The following is a 22425-nucleotide window of genomic DNA, read 5'->3' on the forward strand; positions in this document are numbered from 1 at the left end:
CTGAACCATGTCATGGCCTCCTAGATTGACAGCCTTTGTCACCTTGACGGTCCACCAAACTTCCCCAGTAACAACGAACAGCCCCCAAGGAATTCCAATTTGGGTTGTCGGTCAGGAAGAGGTCTCGTCTTGATAATAGCTGTCCATTTTAAGAAGTGAAGTCGGAGCAATCAACCTGTGAGCTTCCACAACAACACCATCAACGCAACGTAGCACATGAAGCTCAACAAAACGAGCAACGCTACGCTGTTACCGCTGGTCCGGAATTTCTTCTTGACAACGAGGGTCCTTCTTCGCCCCCGTACGGTAAGGCCTGTTGGGGTTGCTGGATCGTTTTCTTCGCCGCTACTACTTTCGTCTTCGCTCTCGACCGAATCAAAGAACTGACGGTTGCCTTCGTACCGCCGGTAGATGGCGACTAGCATGATAGCCGTACCATAACAAGCGAATAAGGCTCCTATGGGGTAGAACTCCGAGGTGAAAATCTTGAGGATGACTAGCGCAAAGGAGAACTGTGATAGAGCCGTGCGCATATAGGCACCCTCAAAGGTTCGTTGGGCAGCGCGGATTTCCACCAGCCTGAACAAGTAAAGCGTGTGAGTAGACTGTCTCGTATGTGCATATGGTGTACGACAGAACTGCAGGTGAGTGTCCGAGATATGATCTAGATGGGGCAACTAGCCTGCGACCACACGCCTCGATCTGAACAGCAAATGGCCTAGAGTAGGCGAGATCGTTCGGGCCCGCTACACGTTCCTACCCGTCAAAAATGCCCCGTGCCGTCTGTATGAAAAGACTTCCGCAAGTGCGGGGAACGGCAGAAGAAGAGGCGGCAGACACAAGCATGGTGGCGGCGTGCATATCACTGACAGGTCTCCACCAAGAAGGACCGATAATCATACCAAGATGGAAAGGCGGCAAGAAAAGGGGGGAGGCTAGATCGAAAAAAGGACAATATGGTGACGAATCAGGGGCAGGTGAGGCGTCCAAGGTAAGGAGGTGTGTGAACAATTGGAAGCAAGGAGAAATAGAGGCTGAGGTGTTGGTCGTACAAGACCGGCACTTCGGAACGACATTGCGAAAGATGAGATCAAGACTCACTCTTGACTCGTCAGCACGACTGATCGTGCGCGGTGAAGACGCAGATGGAGCCGGTCCTGGGGGTAAGGATGGAGGGCCTATACATAGCAGACGTCAGTTATTGGTGCTATTCGGGGAGTGATGAGCGCGCGACGCACCTCGAGCATGGACGCCATGCTGAGCGGCTTGTGTTGGTGGTGCTGACTGAGGAATTGATAAGTGAAAGGGCAAGCTGCCCGGCTTCGTTCGGGGCCGAATCTATTATTATGAGATTAAGCGTGCTGTAGCGCGGATGTAATGAGGTATGAGATGGATGAGAAGATGAATGATATCGTGGGCTGTGACGTTGTTTGTTGAAGGTTGCTTGGGTCAGTGGGTCTTGCGTAATTTTGGGGCGGGTTGTGTTTATTGTTAGCCTCAAAGCACGCATAACCCTAACCCGTAACAAGCTGGGCCCGCAGCATTCTCGCATACCTCACATAGGGAAGACAGTGAATGGTATGTTTAGAGCTCTTGAGTAATTGAAAGAATATATGATTTTGAAGGTCAATTGAAGTTTTAAGTGTAGTTAGCTATACAAACACTCGAGGCAAATAGAGCTGCCATCGTCACCCAGAACCTATGAAATCCATAGTGACATGGCTTGCTCCTGAGTACAACTTGTGTGTGGTTCTCTGACCATTTCCGATGATCATCAGACGCGAAATGTTACATGATCAATCTTGCAACACAGAATAGGTAAACCTGGACTCAAGACCTCTAGATAAGTAAAGCTCTCAAAGTGTCAATTACAGTCAAGAATCATTCTGCTCACTGGAAGCAAGAACAGCTGTCCAATCATTTCACAGCATTTACAACAAAATCCCAACCAATCAACTCACACCATTCTCACCTAGCGCAGCTCTACCACCCCTGCAACAGTGGCCCGTGCCTGATATCGATTGCAGGGTTCCCGCAGCACAGTGGAGCAGCCTTGTCGATTGAAGCTTCGTGGCCGCTTCATTCGAGAGAGAGCTCCCGAGCAGCTCGCGGGCGCAATCATCACCATTGAAACATTTCCCCATCGACGACGCCCTCCTCCACAAACTCACACTCACCCACCCAGTTCCCTCTTTTTCTTCAACAACACACACCCACGCAGCTTGTACCCTCAAAACCAAGAAACAATGGCCCAAAAACGCAACAACGCCAACCGCGGCGTCTCGCCAAACCCAAAGACAGCCACCACCACCTCTTCCTCAACCACCACCGCCCCCCTCCCTCCAACCCCCAACCCTGCCGCTCCCATCCCAGGAAGCAGCAGACCAACATCCTCCCACTCCGCCACCACCACCTCAGCCAAAACCTCCGCCTCCGCGCCCGTCGCCCAGACCTGGGACAAGGTCGTCTCCAACCTGACAACCCACTACCAGAAATCCACACCCCAGCGGACGAAACTGCTCGATGCGTTTATGGCCTTCTTGGTGGTGGTGGGGGTCCTGCAGTTTGTGTATTGTGTCTTGGCGGGGAATTACGTACGTTGACATCCAAACAATAATCTGGCTCTTTTCCACGGGGGAGGCAGCGGGAGAGATCCCGGGTTGTATATGTTGCTAACATGTGGTATAACAACAGCCTTTCAACGCCTTCCTCTCCGGCTTCAGCGCGACAGTCGGGCAGTTTGTTCTCACCGCGTCGTTGCGCATCCAGACCACCGAGGCGAATAAGAAGGACTTTCCGGCGGTTTCTCCCGAGAGGTAAATGCATACATCACTGCTCATTTGACCCACGTTCAGGGGGCCAGGGGGCTAACATTGGAATAGGGCGTTTGCGGATTACGTCGTCTGCAGTTTAATCCTGCATTTCTTCTGCGTGAACTTTATCAACTAGATTTGCCGGTGAAAAAGGGGAACGGGGAAAACAAAACCAAAGCGAGCGAGCGCAGATATTTGGAATCTTTTGGGCCAAAACTGGGGGCAGTGGTGAAATGTGGTGTTTTTTCTTCTTCGATTCATCTCTGTTTAACAATTGCTGTATTTTCTGTCTACGTTACTTCTTTTCACCGCGTGAGGAGTGTGCGGTTTATATACCACATCATACCGTCCCTGCTGTAGAACAAAATTTTACAGCAACAAGACAAGAATCAAGGCCATACAGATAACTTTATATGATAAACAGGCAGGGCTGGTATAAACAAAATACACATTTCAAGATGTTCACTCTCCCTCCTTGGGTGGAGGTATGCTTCCAGCCCTGGGCGGCCCTCCCATTGGTGGCCCTCCGGTTTTTGGGGGAGGTGGCAACGGTGAGGCAGTTCGACTTGGCGCGTTGTCCAATTCTCTGCTCTTCTTTTCCTGTTCCTTGAAGTAATCGTCCATGAGATTCGGTCCCGTATGGTGGCCCCTTTCCTTCTTTTTGCCTCGGGGTGGTGCAGTACCGCCTGTTGTTGGAGGCGGGCTAAGTAGTTGAGCCGGGACAAGAAAGTCTGCCGAGGAGGATGGAGGGGGAGGAGTAGCTGTGGTAGCCGCCGGAACAAAAGGTGAGAATGACCTTGGGGCAGCGCCGAACTGAGGGATGCCACCACCAGATTCACTGCCATCAAAGAGAGTCTCACCGGGAGCTTGAACTGGCTCGCTGAGAGGGGCAGGGATGCGATGTAGGGCGCCATAGCCGAGGACACAGCCGAGAGCTCCCTCTCCTCCCCAGTCACGCGAGGGCTGGATGGTGACCTCGCGCGTGACGTTGTATTCGTTGTTGTAGACGTAGAGGCGGAGGGGGCGGCCGATGTGGTCTTCTACCAGCTCGGAGAGGCCGGATTCGCCGTGGAGGACGCCCTCGGGGGTGCCGAGGATGTAATCGCTGTAGGGGAGGAGGCCGGCGGCGTCGGCGGGGGAGTTGGCGGGGACGTCGAGGACGTGCCAGATGTTGGAGACGACGGAGAGCGGGGTCCATTGGAGGGTGAGGCCTAGGGAGGCGGTGTCGGCGGGGACGGGGACGTGGAGGGCGCGTGTGCGCTGGCCTTTGGCGGACCAGAGGCCGAGCATCACTGAGGAGCCGGCGCAGTTGCGGACTTCCTGGGCGAAGAGGGAGGGGTCGGAGGATTCCTGGGGATCAAGGTTAGTTGGAGAGGGGCGAGAAGGGGAGTTTGGGGGGAGGTACAATCATGCGCCCGTTGATGCCGACTACGTAGTCGAACCATGGCTCGATGGAGAGCTCGAGGTTGGTGTTGCGCAGGACTTGGAAGCCGAAACCGCTGTGGGTTTCTCTTGTCTGGGGAGGCGCATCACCGTCGAGACGGGATATGAATCGGTTGAGGGCGTTGAACATGTTTTGGGGGGGCTATGTGGTGGTTTGGAGGTTGGGTTGTCGTCGTTCTGAAGAGTGAAGCTGTCTCGAAGGCAGGCTTGGCATGTGCAGTTGGACAGGGGTCCGGTAATGGATACGGTGGTGTTTATCGGTAACCCGCTCTTCACCTTGAGGGTGGGGCAGATCTGAGCTTCTCTGAACTGCAAACGCTCATCCCTGTCTTGGCATCGAGTCTCATTGTGGTTTAAATTCTTGTAGGGTTCTTCTCATGGACAATCTGGAAATTCTAGATGGAAATGACAAGCATCTTCCCAGACTCATTCTTGAATTCTACATAATGCATCATGGGCCAAGAACAGTCTGTGACTGAGCGCGACAAGGCGTCACCAAGTCCAAGTGTAGTGGTAGGCTCCACACTGCCGCGTTCACCAACCAAACACGCTGGAACAGCACTCAACACCAAAATTCAACCTCACACCAACAGGGTCACCAAGAAACGTCCTCAGATAATCAAAAAATATACGAGAGAGAGAAAAACGATCCCATTTGGCGGCATACCCATCCCTCACCGACCCCCATTTGAGCCAGAGCCCAAACAGACCGCCATGTCCATCATGAAACCCGTCGTTGGCAAACTGCCACTCACAGATGAATGTCTTCACTACGATGATGTGTGTGAGGTGCCGCAAAATCTTCAAAAGTAAGCCGCTCAACCCACCTACGTGATTCCACTTAACTAACTCTTCAAAGATATTTCCACCAGCGCTACTCAATATTCAAATTCTATGACTATGACATCCGCCTCACAAACGATGCTTGGTTTGGCATCACCCCAGAACCCCTAGCCTTGAGGCTCGCCAACGACCTGCCTTCACATCTCTACTCCACCCCACGGCGCACGACCATAGTTGACCTCTTTGGCGGTGCTGGCGGCAACACGATCGCCTTTGCCCTCTCAGAAAAATGGGAGCATGTCATCTCCATCGAGCGCGATGCCTCCACTCTCGCATGCGCCCAACACAACGCTGAGGTATACGGCGTCTCCGGATACATCACCTTTATCCATGGTGACTGCCTCGAATTTTTGGATCGTCTAAAGCATCACCCAGAAACACTGGATTTATCACTACGAGAAAAGTGCGATATGAGCCAGACCGTTCTGTTTGCATCGCCACCATGGGGAGGAGTGGACTATAAGGAGCAGGATGTGTTCGACCTGAGCACCATGGAGCCGTACAACCTCGAGGTACTACACAAGGCTTGCAGTCCTATGGAGCATGCTTTGTATTTGCCTAGGACGAGCGATTTGAGGCAGATTGCAAAGCTGGCTCCGAAAGGTGAGAAGATAGAAGTGGTGCAGTATTGTATGGATGGGGCGAGTAAAGCGATGGTTGCTTTGATCCCAGAAGCGACGCCGGAGTTGACTTGATTATTTCGGCAATTTGTTTCATTTAGATACTTTTAGACCATAGATACCCCCTCAAGCAAACAATATGCCTCCCCAGAAGAAGTTCGAGGCCGATTATGTAATCTTCAAGAGCTCCGCTTGCCTCGCAAACAAGGCAGGAAATGTGGGTCTCGGCTGTCGTTGCCTCACAGACCAAGCATGGGCGGGATGCTCCAACAACACACTGGACCTCGCCGTTGGCCGACCCGAACATCAAGCTCCAGCAATTGCGCGTCCCAGGATCCAGCAATATTCGTCTTTGGCGCTGGCATTGTTCACCGAATATTACCGTCGATTCCCTCGACGACCTTGTATACACCTCTATTTTCGCACCGGTAGCTCCAATCCCAGCCAGTCAACATGAAGCCTATCGTCGGCGCCGTGCAGGCATGGTCTTGGTAAGAACGACTCCATCCACCTCGCCAGTCATGGAAGGCATTGCGTTAACAGCAACTCACCGCAGCGTTGTGATTTCTCTCTTCGCCCTCGTCGTCCTCGGTATTCTCGGCATTCTCTTCAACAAGAATCACCCAGAGCTCGTCGGCGGTGGTGATGACCCCGAGAACGGACCAGAAGTTGCCTCTACCATCTTCACTGCTATTATAATCTACATCGTATGTTGCGCCCCTATACGCATCAAAGTCCAGGACAAGATTGCTAATAATGCTTGCCAAACAGGGGTTCATTGTCTTCTGCGGCTTCCAGGGTCTCTTGCACGTACGCCAAAGCCGACGGGGCTCGATTGCGCTATAAGTACCATATGGCGAGGACGGGAACGAGAACATTGAATCATTCACGGATTATGGCGTTTTTTTTTTTGGGTCGCGCTGGCGAAGCATTTGCGTTTTTTTTTGCTGCCCTGGGGATGGGGAGGGTTGCTCTAACATAGCATATTGAGTTGGGAACCAGGTGGCTTGGGGGGCTGGCTTGTGTTCATACCATGTGAGGAACTGTTGCTTCACCCATAGAGATGGAGAGCTAGAGGTTGGCCTTTTCTGTTAGTTGGACTGTTGACAGCAAGTACTGTAATGATACTTTTTGACGTTAACTTGCAGAAGGCGGGGGTCTAGTTCGGCAGTGAACTTGTGTCGGTTGATGACAGGCGGTCTTGAAGAAGTCAACTGTTGAAGTCTCTTGCCTGCCACGTTTTGGGCCGGTTGGCGTGGGTGATAGTGGGTGGGTATAGCTTGGCGAGCTGAAAACACACATTTCCCAATTGGGAATGCAGGTTGCACCTTCAACTGTCGCGATTCCCATGTCGTCCCTGGTTGCTTTTAGGCATCACAGCCTCCGAAATAAAGTTCCCGCCGGCTCCTCCATCTATTCCGCAGCAGCTTTAGGCATCGCGGGCTATCACAGGATCTCGCGTCTTTCTCGTGTGGGGATCTCCTGCTGTGTCCAGGCAGCACACCCCCCTGTTACGTCCAAGAGGCGACGAACCTTCACCACACCTCCATCGAGAATCTCAAACGCGCGTGTCATTCAACAAGGGTTTCGAGGAGTCCTCAACAAAAACAACTTGATATTTAAGTATCTAACACCCCCTTCGTCTTCCAATTCACACACTTTGACCATCTCTCTTACTCGCTTCTCAGCACATCCCACATATCGCCATTCCAGAGGAGTCGGAGATTATTTTCATCCAGCTCAATTGACTTTGCATCTGGAGCTGTTCGTTCAGATACAAGTCACATATCTTTCAACATGGCCACCACCACTGTCCCGGCCCTGCCTGTTCCCCTTACGGACCTTCCCAAACACCTTGCTCAGCACCCACACACGCCTGTCACACAGCTCTTTGAGCCATACCGCAAGTATGAGGCTCACCTCCGTGAGTCTTTTGCCCAGGACCCTTCCAATGAGCTCTTGAAGGACCCTCACGTCAACGTCCTTCCTCTTTTCACTGAGGATACCTCCAGCCTCAACATCAGAGCCCGCAATCTGGCGGCCGAGTCCAAGGAGGAGCGTTCCAGATACATCATGCCCCTGCCCAAGGAGCTACGAAGGCCCAATGGCTCACCAGCGACTGTCAAGGACCTCAAGGAGTTCCGCCGCAACTTCAATGTCTTTTCTGAATCTTCGCTCGTTGAGCTTGACTGGAGCAACGTTGTTGCCGCCGGCTCATCAGTGGTGAACTGCTTGTTGCCAGTGCCTGCTGAATACAACCGCAACAAGAGAACGCTTCGCGAGTTCTACCACGAGAAGTTCTCACCTGCGTCAGATGTCGATCTTTTTCTTTACGGTCTCACCGAGGAGCAGGCCATTGAGAAGATCAAGGATATTGAGGCCCGAGTCCGCGATTCTCTTCTTACCGAGACTACCACGGTCAGGACCAAGAACGCGATTACTATTTGCAGCCAATACCCCACTCGCCATATTCAGATCGTTCTTCGAATTTACAACTCGGTTTCTGAGATTTTGACGGGATTCGACATTGATTGCTCGGGGGCTGCGTATGATGGCAGCCAGGTCTACTGCACTCCACGTGCTCTTCAGTCTTACCTGACCCAGATCAACCACATTGATCTGACTCGGCGCAGCCCTTCCTATGAGAATCGCCTTTCCAAGTACTCCCACAGAGGTTTCGAGGTGTATTGGCCAGACCTCGACCGGTCCCGCATCGACCCAACCATCTTTGAGCGGAGCTTCCAGCGCACGCTTGGGTTGGCGAGGCTTCTTGTCTTGGAACGCCTCCCTACCCAAGGGGCGAGAGAGACGTACACTGATCAGCGTCGCAAGGAGCGAGGCCGGCCAGCGATTGATCGCTACAGCCGGAACCAGCACAAGCTCTGGGGCAACATCAAGGATGAGCATGAGGACGAGATTGCGGACTGGGCTCTTGAGGATGAGGTCTCCAACTATCACACCTTCACGATTCCTTACGGCACCAAGTACCACGCCAAGAAGATTGAGAAGCTGTGCTACACGAGGGATTTGCTGCTCAACGCCGAATGGAACCAGAAGAAGGACAGGGAGGTGTATCTTCATCGCCACCCTGCCTTCTTTGGCCGGGTCGAGGACGTGGTGAACGACTGCTGCGGATTCTGCCCTGTCCCGACTACGGACCAGGAGAAGGAGATTGCTGCCGAGGAGGAGAAGTACTTTGTGTCGGGCAAGATCTCTTTCCTCAAAGATGATCCGGGCAGACAGGCTATCGGCTCGTTCAATCCTCTGACGGATGATGACTGGACTGAGATGGCGTATGTTGGTAACACGGCTCGGCTTTGCCAGGCTATCGTTGATGGTGATGCTGAGCATGTCAAGGACTGGCTTGCTCAGGAAGGAGTTGATCCCAATACTCGGGATTACACTGGTCGCACCCCTCTGCATCTTGCTGTCATGACGTCTACGCCGGAGATTGTTCGTCTTCTTGTCGATGCGGGTGCTAGGCTTGTCGCGCGTCTCGCTGATGGACGGACGGCTCTTCACCTTGCTGCGTCGCGTGGCAGTGTGGAGATTGTTCAGATTCTCATGAACAAGAGCGTTGCTAATGAGGCGGAGCACGAGGAGAAGGAGGAGAAGCGCAAGAAGGAGCTTGCTGCGAACAAGACTGAGGAGGATAAGATGGATGTCGATGAGAAGGAAGAGGACGGTAGCGAGAAGGAAGAAGACGAGGAGTCTGATGGTGAGATGATCGATGGCGAGGACTCTGACGATGAGGGCCGGACTACCACCAGTGGATTTGTCAAGGTTGGGAAGGACGCTGCCGCTGCGGATGAGCTGGCTTTGGAAGAGGCTGAAGAGGAGCCTGATTTCTACGATGTTAACGTCATCGCCTGGGACACTCCTTGCTCTGCTCTTCACTTTGCCATCATGGAGGGTCATTGTGAGGTTGTCAAGACTCTGTGCCAGGTATGTCATGCTGGGTCTTGAATGTTGGGAATAGTGCTAACTCTTTTGCAGGAATATGGTGCCGATGTTCTGCTGCCCGTCAAGTTCTTGAATAGCAACAAGACCCCATACGGGGCGCTGCTCACTCTTGTCCTTGCACTGGTTTTACCTGTTCCCAAGGCGAAGGAGATGGCCAAGATCCTCTTGAGTCTTGGGGCCACCTCAGCCCAGGCCGATTTGAACGGCGTTACTGCCTTCCACCGTTATGTCGAGGAGAATGCCGAGTCGTTGCTTGCCACTCTGTGGGAGCACGATGCGGTAGGGACCAAGACGGCCATCAACCACATCAGCATGCGTGACCAGTATTCGACCGCAGAGACGGCTCTCGGCGTTGCTATCAAGAAAGGAAATCTTTCTTTGATTCTTCAGTTGCTCGACCATGGCGCTGTGCCTCAGATTGACTTTGAGAGCTGGCTCAAGTCGGCGAGACAGTCAGCCGCCATCGAGAGGAACCTGGGCACTTTGGAGGGCAACAAGAAGATGTGGAACGAGATGACGGAGCAGCCCCTGATTCTCGCCATCAACTCCACCGATCCCTCCTCGGCTCTCGAGCTCCTCAAGGCTGGCGCCGACCCCAACGTTGTTACGATGGAGTCTCACAAACAGATGGGCCGTTCGTGGGTCACGGTGGTTAACGGAGAATCTGCCCTCGATCTTGTGAATACCTACCTCATCCGTCTCAAGGAATTCCTTGACAAGAAGAAGGATGTGCCCAAGGCCCCAAAGCTTCGTGAGGATCTTGACAGCTGGCTCGATCAGTACGAGAAGTCATCGTACCAGTATGCGATTGCCTCTGCCGAGATTGCCAAACTGAAGGCTGTACACAAGGACCAGATGAGGCAGTATGAGAAAGAGCTTGCTTCGACTGAGGAACCTGAGGGTACGGTCGAGAAGAGGACGGCAGTCTTGCAAGCGTTTGTCACGTTGGCAAAGGTGAAGGAGGCACTTGTTGAGAAGGGGGCAAAGACCTTCGGAGAGCTTTTCCCGGCCTACAAGGCCCCTGACCCGTTCCCTGACGTCAACACCCCGTACGCGCAAGCAGGCAAGGTTGTGCAGCCAATTGTCGACCCGACGAGGCACCTGTTCCATTTGCAGAATGTCTTTGATGTGACAGACAAGAGACTGCCTGCCTACATCTCTTTGTAAGTTGCTCATCCGTGGGTTTACCTGCTGAAATAGATGCTGACATTGATTTACACAGGTTCGAAGCCGCTTGGTCGGGCGATCTTGACAAGATCAAGAAGCTCTGCTTGACCTCGTGGGACGAAGAGCAAACCGAGGCTCCGCTCAAGATTGCCTTGTACGACAACAAGGGTAACTCTCCCTTCTCGCTGGCGTACTTCCGCGGCCATCATGATGTCGCCAAGGCGATCCTTGAGATTGCCCAGGCGCAGTACACGCCGAGGGAGAAGCCTGAGGCCGAGTACAAGATGCACGTCAATGACACTTATGAGGATGATTGCTCGATGGATGACTCGGACAACGAGTCGGTCTGCAGCGGCGGATCTGGGCCTGACATTTACAGGCATATTGTTGGCGGCGAGTTCACCATTGAAAACATAGGAGAGGTTTCGATGAAGGTGAAGAGCCATACCAAGCCTTCTGAGATTCTGCACAGGAACTATCCCAAGCCTGGGGAGAAGGGTCGGCAGTATGGCCTGCTGTCTCGTAAGTCTTTTGCCTCGTCTGGTATTGGGAGTGATGAAGCTAATTTCGGGTGACAGGTGCTGTCTTTAACAATGACATGCAAGCGCTGAAGTTTGTTCTCGGCCTCGCTGAGCGGTTTGCTGCTGATGGTGGAGCTGAGGACAAGCAGACCTTTTACCCGTTCCCTGACTCTGTTTTCAAGCTGGCTATCCAGAAAGGCCACACTGAGCTGCTGGCCGAGATCATCAAGCGCACTGGTGCTGGTTTGCCTCTCGAGAACTTGGTGAAGAACACGGGTGTTGAGATCGCGGAGAAGCCGACTTACTATCAGGGATTGACCGTGTACGGGAAGAAGAGAAAGGACTGGGCGACTCAGGGCCGCAACTCCGCTCCGGGAGCTCGTGGTCTTGAGAGCTCCCCTTTGTTGCTTGCTGCTCAGTCTGCTCAGATTGCGAGTGTTGAGTGGTTCCTCAGTGATGCTCCGCTGAGGCACTATCTTTCGTTCTGCAAGAGCAAGGCGGCTAGGGAGGATGTTCGGATCAAGCACTTGGGACAGCAGAAGGGTGGGTTTGAGGGTGCCATTTCGAAGTGGCTGACTGACAACAGCGACTTGGCTATCCACGCTGCTGTGTACACCCGTCCAACCCAGAAGTCGATCGACTTGGTGGAATACCTGCTCAAGGTTCGCCCCGAGTCCATCGATTCCAAGGACCGCAACGGCGCTACTCCCTTGATGGCAGCTTGCAGGCTTGGTCGTGTCGAAATCGCAAAGCTTCTGGTCGAGGCCGGCGCCGATCAAAAGACCAAGGACGCCAACTTTGACAACCTCTTGCACGCCGCGCTGCGCTGGAAGCCCACTCGCGAGCAGCTCAAGCCTCTCCTGGACCTTCTCGGCCGCGACCTCCTCGTCCGCATGCTCAAGGAGCGCAACAACCTCAAGACAGAAGGCCACACCCCCTTGCACACCTGGCTCCTCCATTTCACCCACTACACCAACCAATACGCCTACAAGAGCCTCGCCGACGCAGCTGCCGTCTTCAACCTCGTGGCCGACCTCTCCCCCGACGCGACCCGCCAAGCCCTCCGCATGCTCGACGGCGCGGGCAACACGCCCCTTCACTCCCTCCTGATGGGCGACACAGAGCACGGCCTGATCGGCTTCCTCCTCAACTTTGAGCCCTCCCTTCTCCTCGTTGAAAACGCGGTAGGCCGGACCCCAGCGGAGCTCATCCACGAGAAATTTGTGTCGAGCAAAGTCAAGGTTGAGAACCAGCCACAACAAAACTACTACTGGTACAACCGCCACGCCCACACGGCCGACGCACTTGCCGTACGAAACATTCACACTGCCGACCCGAGAATATTTGTCAACCAGGGCGTCTGCGCCCAGTCGGCGGCTAAACACGCCGAGATCAACCTTGCAAAGACTTTCTTCCTCTGCAAGGATTATCTTGCTAGAATGGAGAACCCCAAGCGCAGCCTGGTAAGCTTGCACGCGGCGAATATGGTTTCGCAGAGGTTGGGCAAGGAGTATGAGAGGGGGAGGTACAAGTATGATCTTGGGCAGGTTGTCAAGGGGGTGGAGGATGTTGCTCTTGTTGCGGGAAGTGATGATGAGCAGGAGGAGCAGCAGAAGAAGCAGGAGAGGACGCAGTGGTTGTGGGAGCATGTTGTTTCGCAGGGGTACGAGGACAGCAGCAAGGGGTGGTTGGAGACGGATGGGAAGGAGGGGGCGGGGAGGGAGTGGGTGGCGCCAAGGTGTGTGAGTTGTCAGAGGTTTCATGGCTGGGGGGAGGCGCTGCAGAGGAGGGAGTCGGTGGTGCCGGTCATGAACTGATTGCGGGGGGTGATTTGAGCGGTGACTTGAGAAGGGATACATGGTGTAATTCACGGTGATTTTTCTTGAGAAATGAAAATTCTTTGTTCATGTGTGTTGGGTGTTGTGGGTCCATGGGAATTGTTTACTTTCCCCTTTTTACCCCTGAATTTTGAGATACGCCAGCTCTGATTTTTTCTCTAAGACTACACATATTTCACATTGTTGATCTCACAAACCACAAAACATTATCTGACTTTTTGAACCGCTTCTCAATTTTCACCATCTTCATCCATCCTCTCAGCTCAAATCCTAATTAATCATATCATACAAAAACAGAAAAAAGCCAACAACAGCAGAAAAAGATATGAGTGAGAAGATGATGATATTTGGCTCATCATGATAAAACCATTCCAAAAAAAAAAAAAAAACTAAAATGAAAATAAAAAAACTCCTAAAAAAAGGAACACTGGGTATGATAATCCTACGGGGTATAACAAAGAAGTAGAGAGAGAGAGAGAAGAGAGAGAGAGAATTCTTGCCCTTGTCCCCTCCAACAAAAAAGCAGGCAAAAAACCCATAACCGGGGGCCAAAAAAAAAAAAAAAGAGAGAAACCGAATTAACCACAATCATAATCCCTTCTCGCTGTTCTTCCCCCCCCCTCTCACCCTCCTGACTCAACCTTAGCAAAACCACCCCCTTCCCTCTAGTGCTCTCATAACATTGCATCAACAAGATACACAGCCAAAGATAAACTCCATGCTCCCAAAAAGACAAAAAAAGTAATACACGCTTGTCCTTATAACCCACCAACCAACACCCCTTACCCCTCCTCAACCCCCCTCCCTTCACCTCGACATCCCAGGCTAGAAGAAGAACGTCTCTACCCCCTCCACCTAGGCCTCGTATCCTTCCTCTCCTGTGAATCCACGGTCCTATTCCCCATAGCACTCTTGTTCCTACTCCCCAACCCCATCGCAACCCTAGCCCCCTCCACCGCCTGCGGAGACGCCCTCCCAGTCACCAACCCACTCGTCGACCTCCTAAAGTCACCACCACTCTCCCTCGGCAGTGGCAACAAACTCGACCTCCTCCCATTACTACCCCCCATCATCCCAGCCATCGAACTCGCCGGCCTCGCGGCCGCGTCAGGACTCTGCTCCAGCGGCCTCGAAGAAGGCATCATGCTCGCCCTCCGATCCCTATTCAACCCAGCCATGGTCGCCGAGCTCGCCAGCCTCGGCCTCTGCGCATACGGCCCCGGGGTAGAAGCCAACCGCTCCCGAAACGAGAGCCTAGAGTGCGATTTGGGAGTAGTCATCAAATCATCCTCCGGCAGAGGTGACGCACTCGAGGCTCTGCCAAGCGGGCTTCGCAACGTAGGTAGCTTTGAGCTGGACGAAGAAGGGGTGAGGGCAGAGGTTGACCGGACCGGAGTCGGAGTTTTCTTAGCGTACGGACTTGGGGTTGTCAACGTCAAGGGTTTGAAGTTGTGGCCCGTGTCGACATCCGACGTGTTGGTTGATGCGTTCCATTTCGGGCGGTTGGACAGCGAAGAAGGCGGTCGGGAGGTGCGGTTTCCTGTTGGGGTGGCCGACCCTTCCCTAGAGGGGACCGACAGAGTCGACATTCGTGCTGCGACTGGCTTTCGGGTGATAGAGGAGTGGGAGGGCGTGGGGAGGGAGGACATCCTCCTGCTGCTTGGTTGCGGCAGTGAGCTCCCCCCGCTGGTGGAGCGTGATTTGGAGATCCGGATGTTGGTCTGGGAGCTGGCCGGCTGGCTGGACATTATCACTGACGACGGGGGCGAGCTCTCGGGTGTTTCGTGGGCGCTTTGAATCGTAGACCGGCCGTTCGACAGGATACTCGAGACCGAGTCCCGTAGTTGTTGACTCTTCCTCTCCTGCTGGATCTCTTCCAGCACAAGATCAAGCTCGGCAATCTGCCTCTTCAACCCCTCCCACTTCGCCCTCATCTCGGTATGCAACCGTGAAATCTCCCCATTAATAGTAAACCTATCCTTGACCCCCTTATCGATAATCGTCAAAAGCCTCTCGATCGCCTCCCCGTAATGCGTCTTCCTGGCCTCGTAGTTCTCAATCTTCTTGCTCATCGCCGGCGGGCTAGTCAAATGCAACCCAGACTCAATCGCCTCCCGTAGCCAGGTCGTACTTCTCTCAACAGACTCGTACATCTTTTGCGCCTGCCGACCAGCATTGCGAAACACCAAAACCCACCTGTCCTCGCCCAGCTCTTTACGGAGCGACTCGGCATCTTTCTCCAGCTTCTTATAGCTGGCATCCAAATCCGCCCTCCTCATCTCCAACTCCTCACAAGCAGTAGGAAACGTATCCTCGGCCCTCGCCTCAAAAACCGAAAGCCTCATGGGCAAGAAGTCAAGCGAAGCCCTAAGCGGCTGCATCCTCGCGAAAAGCGCCAACAAGCTCGAATCGTCCTGCGAAATCCCCATCGCCCCAGGACTCGGCGACCCAGGACTCAGAGGGAACGGAGGCAGACTAAACCGATTGCTCTGCTGCTGCTGCTGCTGCTGCTGCTGCTGCTGGTGTCCCACCGGCAGCCTCAACCCCCCGGGCGTCGTATCCTCAGCGATAGTATCCAGCTCCCCTCCCTCCTCGGCCCCAAACACGCTCTTGTGCCTCCTCTCCTCCATCTCAAAAACCAACCTGCTCAACTCGTTCAGCTCATTCTCGATATCCCCCAACACCATGTTCCACAACTCCTCCCACTCCATCGCAATCTCCACCTGCGCCTTGACATTGTGCAGCGTCTTGCGCATCAGCCCCCACTCCTCCAGGATAGCCTCCATCTGCGCCACCGCCCTCCTGAGATCATCCGCCGACACGGCCGCAATGTCCTCCCTAGCCTGCAGTTCCTCAATCGCGCCGACATAGACCTTAATCAACTCCTCGAACCGAATGATGGCGTTTTCCACCTCTTCCACCCCCTCGCGACCCCCAGCGGCGGCCCACTCGACGTCATCTTCGCTTTCCAGACCGCCAATTACCTCGGACGCTTTGGAGATCCACCCCCGGATTTGTTCCGCCGCGCCGATGAGTGCCCTGGTGGCTACTTGGGCTGTTGGAATGGCCGAGACTTTGCTAGACAGAGATTCAGCATCTGGGAGTTGCAACGATGTTAGTTGCGCCAACTGGTTGGCAAACGAGGCTCGAGATAACGTGTAAATCGACCCGGGCCGTTGCAGACCCAGCGGGTTAAATGCAATCGAATCCGGGTTGAAAACGTCTCCAGAAGGCGGGGTGGCTGGACTAAACGTGCGCGACGTTGTTGTCGTTGGAGGCGTATCTTTTGCCGGCGGCGGAGGTGGAATTTCTGGCGTCTGCGGTGGTGGCGGCGGTCGGGTATCCCTCGCGATATGCTCCTCCCTTGTATCCAACTGCGCCTTCACCCCATTGCCATTGGTGTGGTCAGGCAGACGATATTTATTCGTGTCCATTTCCAGCGGTTCTGTGGTAGTAATTTCTGGGAGCAGCTCTGGTTTTGGGTATGATGATAATTCTTGTTCGATACTCGGGGACGGAAAAGCGGGCGACTCGAGGGCCGGTTTGTTGTTGTTGTTGTTGCTGTGCGACGATTTGTCCGACTTGAGGCTCGATCTCGAGGGGATTCGGATGATGTGACCCTTCCAGGGTCTACCCCTCCGTTCAATGACGGCAGCTGCGGAGTTGACCTGGTGTCCCTGGTCTAGTTTCCTAAGTTGCTCCTCTGGAAGACGGCCGATATCTTGATGGATGGGAGGAGGGGGCGAGGCGGTTTTGCGGGAGGAGCCAAAGCCGAGGGCTTTTAATCGCGCTGCTAGGCCTGGAGACGGCTTTCTTGCGCGATGGACTGATGCTGAAGGGCCGGGAGTGGTAGCCCGGGAAGAGGTTGCAGTGTCGTCTGCCGATAGCTGTTGCTGAGATTGGGCTTGTTTTTGTTGTTGTTGCGGGTTAGTGTTGTTAGTGTTAGTGGTAGTGTTTGGCGGGTCGCCGTTGTGGCGATCGCTGGTGGTGGTGCTGGTACCGTTACCGACGTGGTGTTGATCCGTCGTCTCGTACGCGCGAAGGGGCAAAAGATCGGGTGACTCGGACACGTCCGTCGCCGTGATAATCGGAGCGGTGAGTTCGTGATGGCTACTGCCTGGGGCAGCAGTAGTAGCAAGAGCCGTCATTCGGAACACTGGCTCGACTGAGCTCCCTCTTTTTTTTTTTACGGGCACTTGGACGGCAGCCGACAGCGACAGAGCGTTCTAGCTTGGCGGCGTCAGAGGGTGCGTATGCGAGCTGCGTTCTGCGTCTTTTCCCCATAAAAATCCCCCCCCCCCCCAGGGTCGGCTCTGGTCTGAATTCGCGATGGAGCGCAGTTTGCCTTGCGTTAGTGGTTGGATGACACGCCGCAGAGGGGAATTCTGCCGGGTTTCAATCGTGGTGTGTGGCAGCAAATGGCAGTGGGCCGATGCAAATGAAGAGACAAGTGACTGGTCGACAGCATCCCGTTTTGATCAGCAAGGTAGGTGCGATGTTATGAAGGCTGCTTCCAAAGAGAAATGGTTGGAAAGGGCAGAGCAGAGCCGAACAGAGCAGAGCAGAGCAAATAGAGCAGAACAGAGCAGGCCCAAAAGGCCGACAGAAGTGCCAGAGGGGGCCAAGTTTATTATTATTAAAAGGGAACAATTCCCAGAGGCCTGTCTCGCCTCCTCTAGCTTGGGGGGTGTTAATCTTGTGCTGGGTGCCCTTCGGGAACCCGCAGTCGCGTTCGATGGGATCGTCCAATGAGCCCGGCGCCTTCCATGAGTGTTACCTTGCTCTCCAGATATTTACTGTGTAGTCCCCCAGAGCGCTCTTGACGATATCACAAAAAGCGAAGTTACAAGGTCGCAATATTCAGTGACTTCCAGAGCACAAGCACTACCCGATGACGGCAGTTCGCCAGCCCGGACGGGCGACGGGTGCTGAAACGCTTGATGGGGGCACAGGGATTCTAGAAGATTAAACCTATTTCCGGTATGGTCGGCAAGCCAGGGGCCCCTTTCTAGCGTTGCGGGAACCACATGCTCGGGCCAAGGTTGGGCCTCTCTTCTTCTGTCGGCTGACGAGGCAGAGGGAATATATATCATGAAGAGATGACGATCGGCTTCACTTCTGCGGCCTGTCACTGAAGACACAGCAGCTAGGTCAAGCTCATGCAGCTGTCTTTTGTTTGCAAAGATCAGACGCTTCTGCTAATAATTACCTCACATAAGGTAACCATCAAGACGGGCCGCTGATGGCCGCTGCGGAGAGCAAAGAGAAATGCTGCAATGCAACCTGGATGGATGCTCCCGAGTCTGCATTGCAGTCAAACAGAACACCAATCATTGGCTTCAGCCGAGGTCAAAGTCGTGAAGAGATATTGAGAGATTCAAAAGAGAGAGATGCTCACCAGAGATCCAGACGTCTAGACCACTGCTCAACATCAGATGAAATGGAGACAGACGCCCAGATGTCGTAATGAAAAGAAGCCAGCCAGGTATGCACGTGGCCTTCTCAACATCTCCTCGCGTTGCCGGGGCGTTGCTCCGTGGCGAGAATGACAGAAAAGCATTACGAGACATTCCGCGGCTTCCGCTGTCAAGATCAAAGGGGTTCGTCAGTGATCGCAGGCTTCTCGCCGGTTGCTCTTGTGTCAGGAAACAAAAAATAAAAAAGCTTCGGCGGGGTTCGAGCTATGTGAACCAACGCGTTGGCAGTGGACCGTGTCCTCCTCATCTCCCCACCTTCCGTGTCGCAGACCAGGGGGTGGGCCATCGGTCCCCAATCCCCACCGGCGCTGCATCAAGCCATCGGGCCCCTTGGGCGAGAGCAGGCGAGACAGTCACAGGCAATTCTACCGCATGAAGTTATCTCATTTCTTCTGCCTGCCCACCCTCGCCCAACCTGCCTGCCCACAGAAATACCACACACAGCGGAATCGCCTGGACCTCGCTTTTTTCCCTTTTGCCTATCCATCCCCCCTCACCGGAAAACCCTCCCGAAAAACCCAGACGTTCAGTGTCTGAGACTTGCCTCCCGTTGTGCGTTGAGCCGTCTCTTGTTTACTTTCTGCCTCAATCAACCACCAACGACAGCCACTCGCCCACTGGGCTCCCTGCCGTGGAACAACACACTTTGCTCTGTTCAAGACGCTGCAACAGCCTTCCTACCAGACAGAAAGAAACGACGTCATCGCCGACGATCGCTCTTGGTATACCGGAATAGGCACACTCCGGCCTATGGCCTTTTACCTCTCGTCCTCACTCGATATCAAGATGGCAGCTGCTTCTGGTGAGCCCGCCAGCGGACGCTGTGCCTCTCCTCCGCTCGACAAAGCTCCCGGCCCGGCCCTCGGCCCTCGCTCTGACCCGACACGCTGCCTTTCGGTGGGCTCGACCGTCTCTCATGGCTCCGCAACTACAGAAGCCTCGAATGTGCGCGAGTCTCTTGGGAGCGACAGCTCGGCCTTCTCACGCCAGTCCTCAGAGAGCTACCGTCCCTCTCGCGTCTCTGATATCTACACGGGCAATCTTCCACTCAATAATCGGGACTCGATGAACGGCATGGATATGCCCTACACGCCAGTGACACCGTCGGGATCCAGGAGCTCGAGCAGGCGCCGGGGTTACATGCGTCCCCAGGGAACTGACTTCGCTGCCAGCGCCCGCGCTCGGGAGAGCGTCCTGAGCCTCGGGAGCATCGCACATCTTCAGTACTACTTTGCACGGACCGGTTTGCTGGACGGGAAGGGTGGTCGGCTGGCACGCAAAAGAGACAGCAAGGCACAAACACTGGATCTTTCTTCGCTCGATTCCGTGTCGTTTTCTAGTCTCAAGGCCCCGGTCAGTGACCATGACTCGAGCTACGCATCCATGGGAAGCAGCCCGGATCTGGGTGCGCACAGTAGCTTTGTCAGTTTGGCCGGCGGTTCCCTCGTCGAATCGCCCACCGATGAGCAACACCCGGAGGAATTCTATTCCGAGGACGAGTACGACGAGGAGGATCTCAATATGCCCCCTCCGACGACCAGCACATACATTCACCGAGAAAAGGCAGTCCCAAAGCCGCCGACGGTTGCTGAATTAAGAACCGAGCTCACAAACGCCCTCGATACTGCCAAAAGATCACTGAAGGAAGCAAAAGACGCCAAGGCCCCACCAGACGATTCACCCAAGATTTCCATTCATTTGACTGATGACCAGGGAGCCGACTCCCGCGCACGTTCGGGGTCTACCAGAAGCACCCGGAGCAATAGGAGCAATATTGGGTGGTTTGAAATTCAGGGCATGCACATCCTTGATGTCATGACGCTGGCTATCCGGGCGGCCAAGATCTATTACACATCCCACGACCGACCTGACCGCCTGGATGCCATCAAGTCGGAAAAGGAGATTCGCAGTGCCTTGCTCTCTGTGATGGAGGTGCTCAAGCGTATGGCAACTCGGGGGTTCTCTGGCGGCATGCGTGAGGACGAGTTCCACACTATGAATGAATGGATCTCCGGGCTCCACAGCATGCTGGCTGCTGAGGCTGAGATAGAGGCTGCCGAGGCTGCTGAGCGGGAGGGATGGACTTGGTTGCGCGATGAAGGGTGGGAGGGCCGCGAAATTCAGCGCGAGGAAGCCTTCATACAGTCGATGCTGCACGGCATCAAGGACCCCATCGAGAACATGCCAACCATTCCCACATGGGTCCCCATTGACCGGACGAAGCCTTTGAGTGAGCAAACGCTCCCCACACCGTTTCTTGCGTCCCTGTCCAACGGTCAGCGTCTGGTTCACTTGCACAACTGTGCGGTTCGCAAGTCTCGCCGGAGGTTTGGTGCCATCGCCTCGTTCCATGGCGACACCCAGAAGCCATATCGCGCCGCTGACAACTTGCGCTACTGGCTCAAGGCGGCCGAGCTACGATGGGAGGTGCTGCTCAAGACCGATGCTCTTGGCCTCCAGTACAACACAAGCCCGCAACTCTGGCTTGACTTTGAGGATGCCATTCTCCAATGGTGCCGAACAGTACGCGGCGAGATTACCGCCGAGCTGGAGGGCTAGGTGCCACCGAAAAAAAAACAAGCATCGGCAAGCGTTATTACCTGCCCAGCAGGAGACGTGGTCAGCAATCAAAACCAGGTGGGTTCGGCACTGCAGATGCCTCTGGAGAACATACGCACCAGCTTATCACAAAATCTTCCTGGGGAGAGGGGGAAAAAATCGGGACGGATAGGAGGGGGACAGGCTGGCAGGATATGACGACTGAAAGATGTTACGACCTGATAGACGGCTTGGCCCCTCGTCCGCCTTTTTTTTTTTTTTCGCTTCACAAACACTTTTGTCTATTCTTGATACCTTTTTTCCTTTACGGCTGGGGTTGGGCCTCCACACCTGCCCTTTTTGGTTTCAATAACCACATAATCCTGGATCATACCTGGCTTCTTGACAGCTTTTACGATGGACTATTCCTTGGCCTTTTGTCCAACTTTTGTCAACACAGGCAGATGTAGGGGGTTTTGTTCATGTTGGGCTTTTTCGTTATATTCTGCCTGTATATACTTTCAAAATGTTTGTTTGGGAAAGGAGAGACATGACGAGTTTGGGGGGGTTTCCACACTTTTACGCATACAAAACATTACCTCCTTTTTTTATTTTACTTCGTTCGGGCTTGTTGTGGTCCGCCTTGTTACCTTTTTTTATTTTTACTTGGGTTTCTTATCACTACTTCTTCATTTATATACCCCCTTTTATCAGCATCATCATCATTATCAGCATTAAAAGAAACATTGAAATACCAACACAAAGCTCACATACACACACATTGGGATTTGGGGCGTTTGTAATGGGTTTTGTTTGGGGGAAAGGTTGGAAAGAGAGGGGGACTGGGCGGAGGAAGAGGTGGGAGAGGAAAAGGGGTGTTAATTAGGATGAGGGGAACAGAGAGAGTATATATATATATATGTAGATGTGTCAATCAAAGGCTGAGGTTTTTCAACCCTTGATATGTTGATGTATGTTTGTGGGCTTGTTTTTGACTATGTATGTTAAGTTTCAAGATTAAAATTGAGGGCAGACTGTAATACTATTTTAAGAATGTTACTGTTAGTGAGAAGAGAACAAATAACGAACACTTTCTCTAATTATAAGTCATTATCACCTAGAATTAATTCTCTCTCTCACACACACTCCCACACACACTCTCACACACACTCTTTCATACTTGTATAGGATTATCTATAGCT

The 22425-nt window shown here is 53.7% G+C and overlaps 8 protein-coding genes across 8 annotated transcripts; 5 read left to right on the plus strand and 3 right to left on the minus strand.

The window, feature by feature from the left end:
• Positions 1 to 170: 170 nt before the first annotated feature.
• Positions 171 to 1443, minus strand: QC762_110670 (uncharacterized protein; the record flags this gene model as incomplete). Its single annotated transcript, XM_062885489.1, has 3 exons — positions 1239 to 1443; positions 1102 to 1178; positions 171 to 579 (listed from the first exon to the last, which is right to left on the minus strand). Exons 1-3 carry the CDS (start codon positions 1254 to 1256, stop codon positions 171 to 173), a joined length of 504 nt encoding a protein of 167 aa, XP_062748458.1. The 5' UTR covers positions 1257 to 1443.
• Positions 1444 to 2032: 589 nt separating this feature from the next.
• OST2 (oligosaccharyltransferase complex subunit epsilon) lies at positions 2033 to 3259 on the plus strand. The gene is made up of 3 exons (XM_062885490.1): positions 2033 to 2594; positions 2695 to 2816; positions 2883 to 3259. Exons 1-3 carry the CDS (start codon positions 2247 to 2249, stop codon positions 2947 to 2949), a joined length of 537 nt encoding a protein of 178 aa, XP_062748459.1. The 5' UTR covers positions 2033 to 2246; the 3' UTR covers positions 2950 to 3259.
• On the minus strand, positions 3180 to 4635 carry QC762_110690 (uncharacterized protein). The gene is made up of 2 exons (XM_062885491.1): positions 4219 to 4635; positions 3180 to 4163 (listed from the first exon to the last, which is right to left on the minus strand). The coding sequence occupies exons 1-2, from the start codon at positions 4384 to 4386 to the stop codon at positions 3276 to 3278; spliced, it is 1056 nt and encodes a 351-aa protein (XP_062748460.1). The 5' UTR covers positions 4387 to 4635; the 3' UTR covers positions 3180 to 3275.
• Positions 4568 to 5794, plus strand: tgs1 (putative diacylglycerol O-acyltransferase tgs1; the record flags this gene model as incomplete). Its single annotated transcript, XM_062885492.1, has 2 exons — positions 4568 to 5065; positions 5116 to 5794. Exons 1-2 carry the CDS (start codon positions 4710 to 4712, stop codon positions 5792 to 5794), a joined length of 1035 nt encoding a protein of 344 aa, XP_062748461.1. The 5' UTR covers positions 4568 to 4709.
• A 378-nt stretch (positions 5795 to 6172) lies between these two features.
• Positions 6173 to 6565, plus strand: QC762_110710 (uncharacterized protein; the record flags this gene model as incomplete). The annotated part of the gene is made up of 3 exons (XM_062885493.1): positions 6173 to 6210; positions 6276 to 6426; positions 6491 to 6565. 3 exons carry the CDS (start codon positions 6173 to 6175, stop codon positions 6563 to 6565), a joined length of 264 nt encoding a protein of 87 aa, XP_062748462.1.
• A 951-nt stretch (positions 6566 to 7516) lies between these two features.
• On the plus strand, positions 7517 to 13829 carry QC762_110720 (uncharacterized protein; the record flags this gene model as incomplete). The annotated part of the gene is made up of 4 exons (XM_062885494.1): positions 7517 to 9664; positions 9716 to 10845; positions 10905 to 11371; positions 11428 to 13829. The coding sequence occupies 4 exons, from the start codon at positions 7517 to 7519 to the stop codon at positions 13185 to 13187; spliced, it is 5505 nt and encodes a 1834-aa protein (XP_062748463.1). The 3' UTR covers positions 13188 to 13829.
• Positions 13830 to 14050: 221 nt separating this feature from the next.
• QC762_110730 (uncharacterized protein) lies at positions 14051 to 17356 on the minus strand (the record flags this gene model as incomplete). The annotated part of the gene is made up of 1 exon (XM_062885495.1): positions 14051 to 17356. The coding sequence occupies one exon, from the start codon at positions 17354 to 17356 to the stop codon at positions 14051 to 14053; it is 3306 nt and encodes a 1101-aa protein (XP_062748464.1).
• Positions 17357 to 19435: 2079 nt separating this feature from the next.
• Positions 19436 to 21416, plus strand: QC762_110740 (uncharacterized protein; the record flags this gene model as incomplete). Its single annotated transcript, XM_062885496.1, has 2 exons — positions 19436 to 21012; positions 21092 to 21416. 2 exons carry the CDS (start codon positions 19436 to 19438, stop codon positions 21414 to 21416), a joined length of 1902 nt encoding a protein of 633 aa, XP_062748465.1.
• Between the last annotated feature and the right edge of the window lie 1009 nt (positions 21417 to 22425).

The sequence above is a fragment of the Podospora pseudocomata genome, assembly GCF_035222375.1.
Source record: "Podospora pseudocomata strain CBS 415.72m chromosome 1 map unlocalized CBS415.72m_1, whole genome shotgun sequence".
Taxonomy (NCBI): domain Eukaryota; kingdom Fungi; phylum Ascomycota; class Sordariomycetes; order Sordariales; family Podosporaceae; genus Podospora; species Podospora pseudocomata.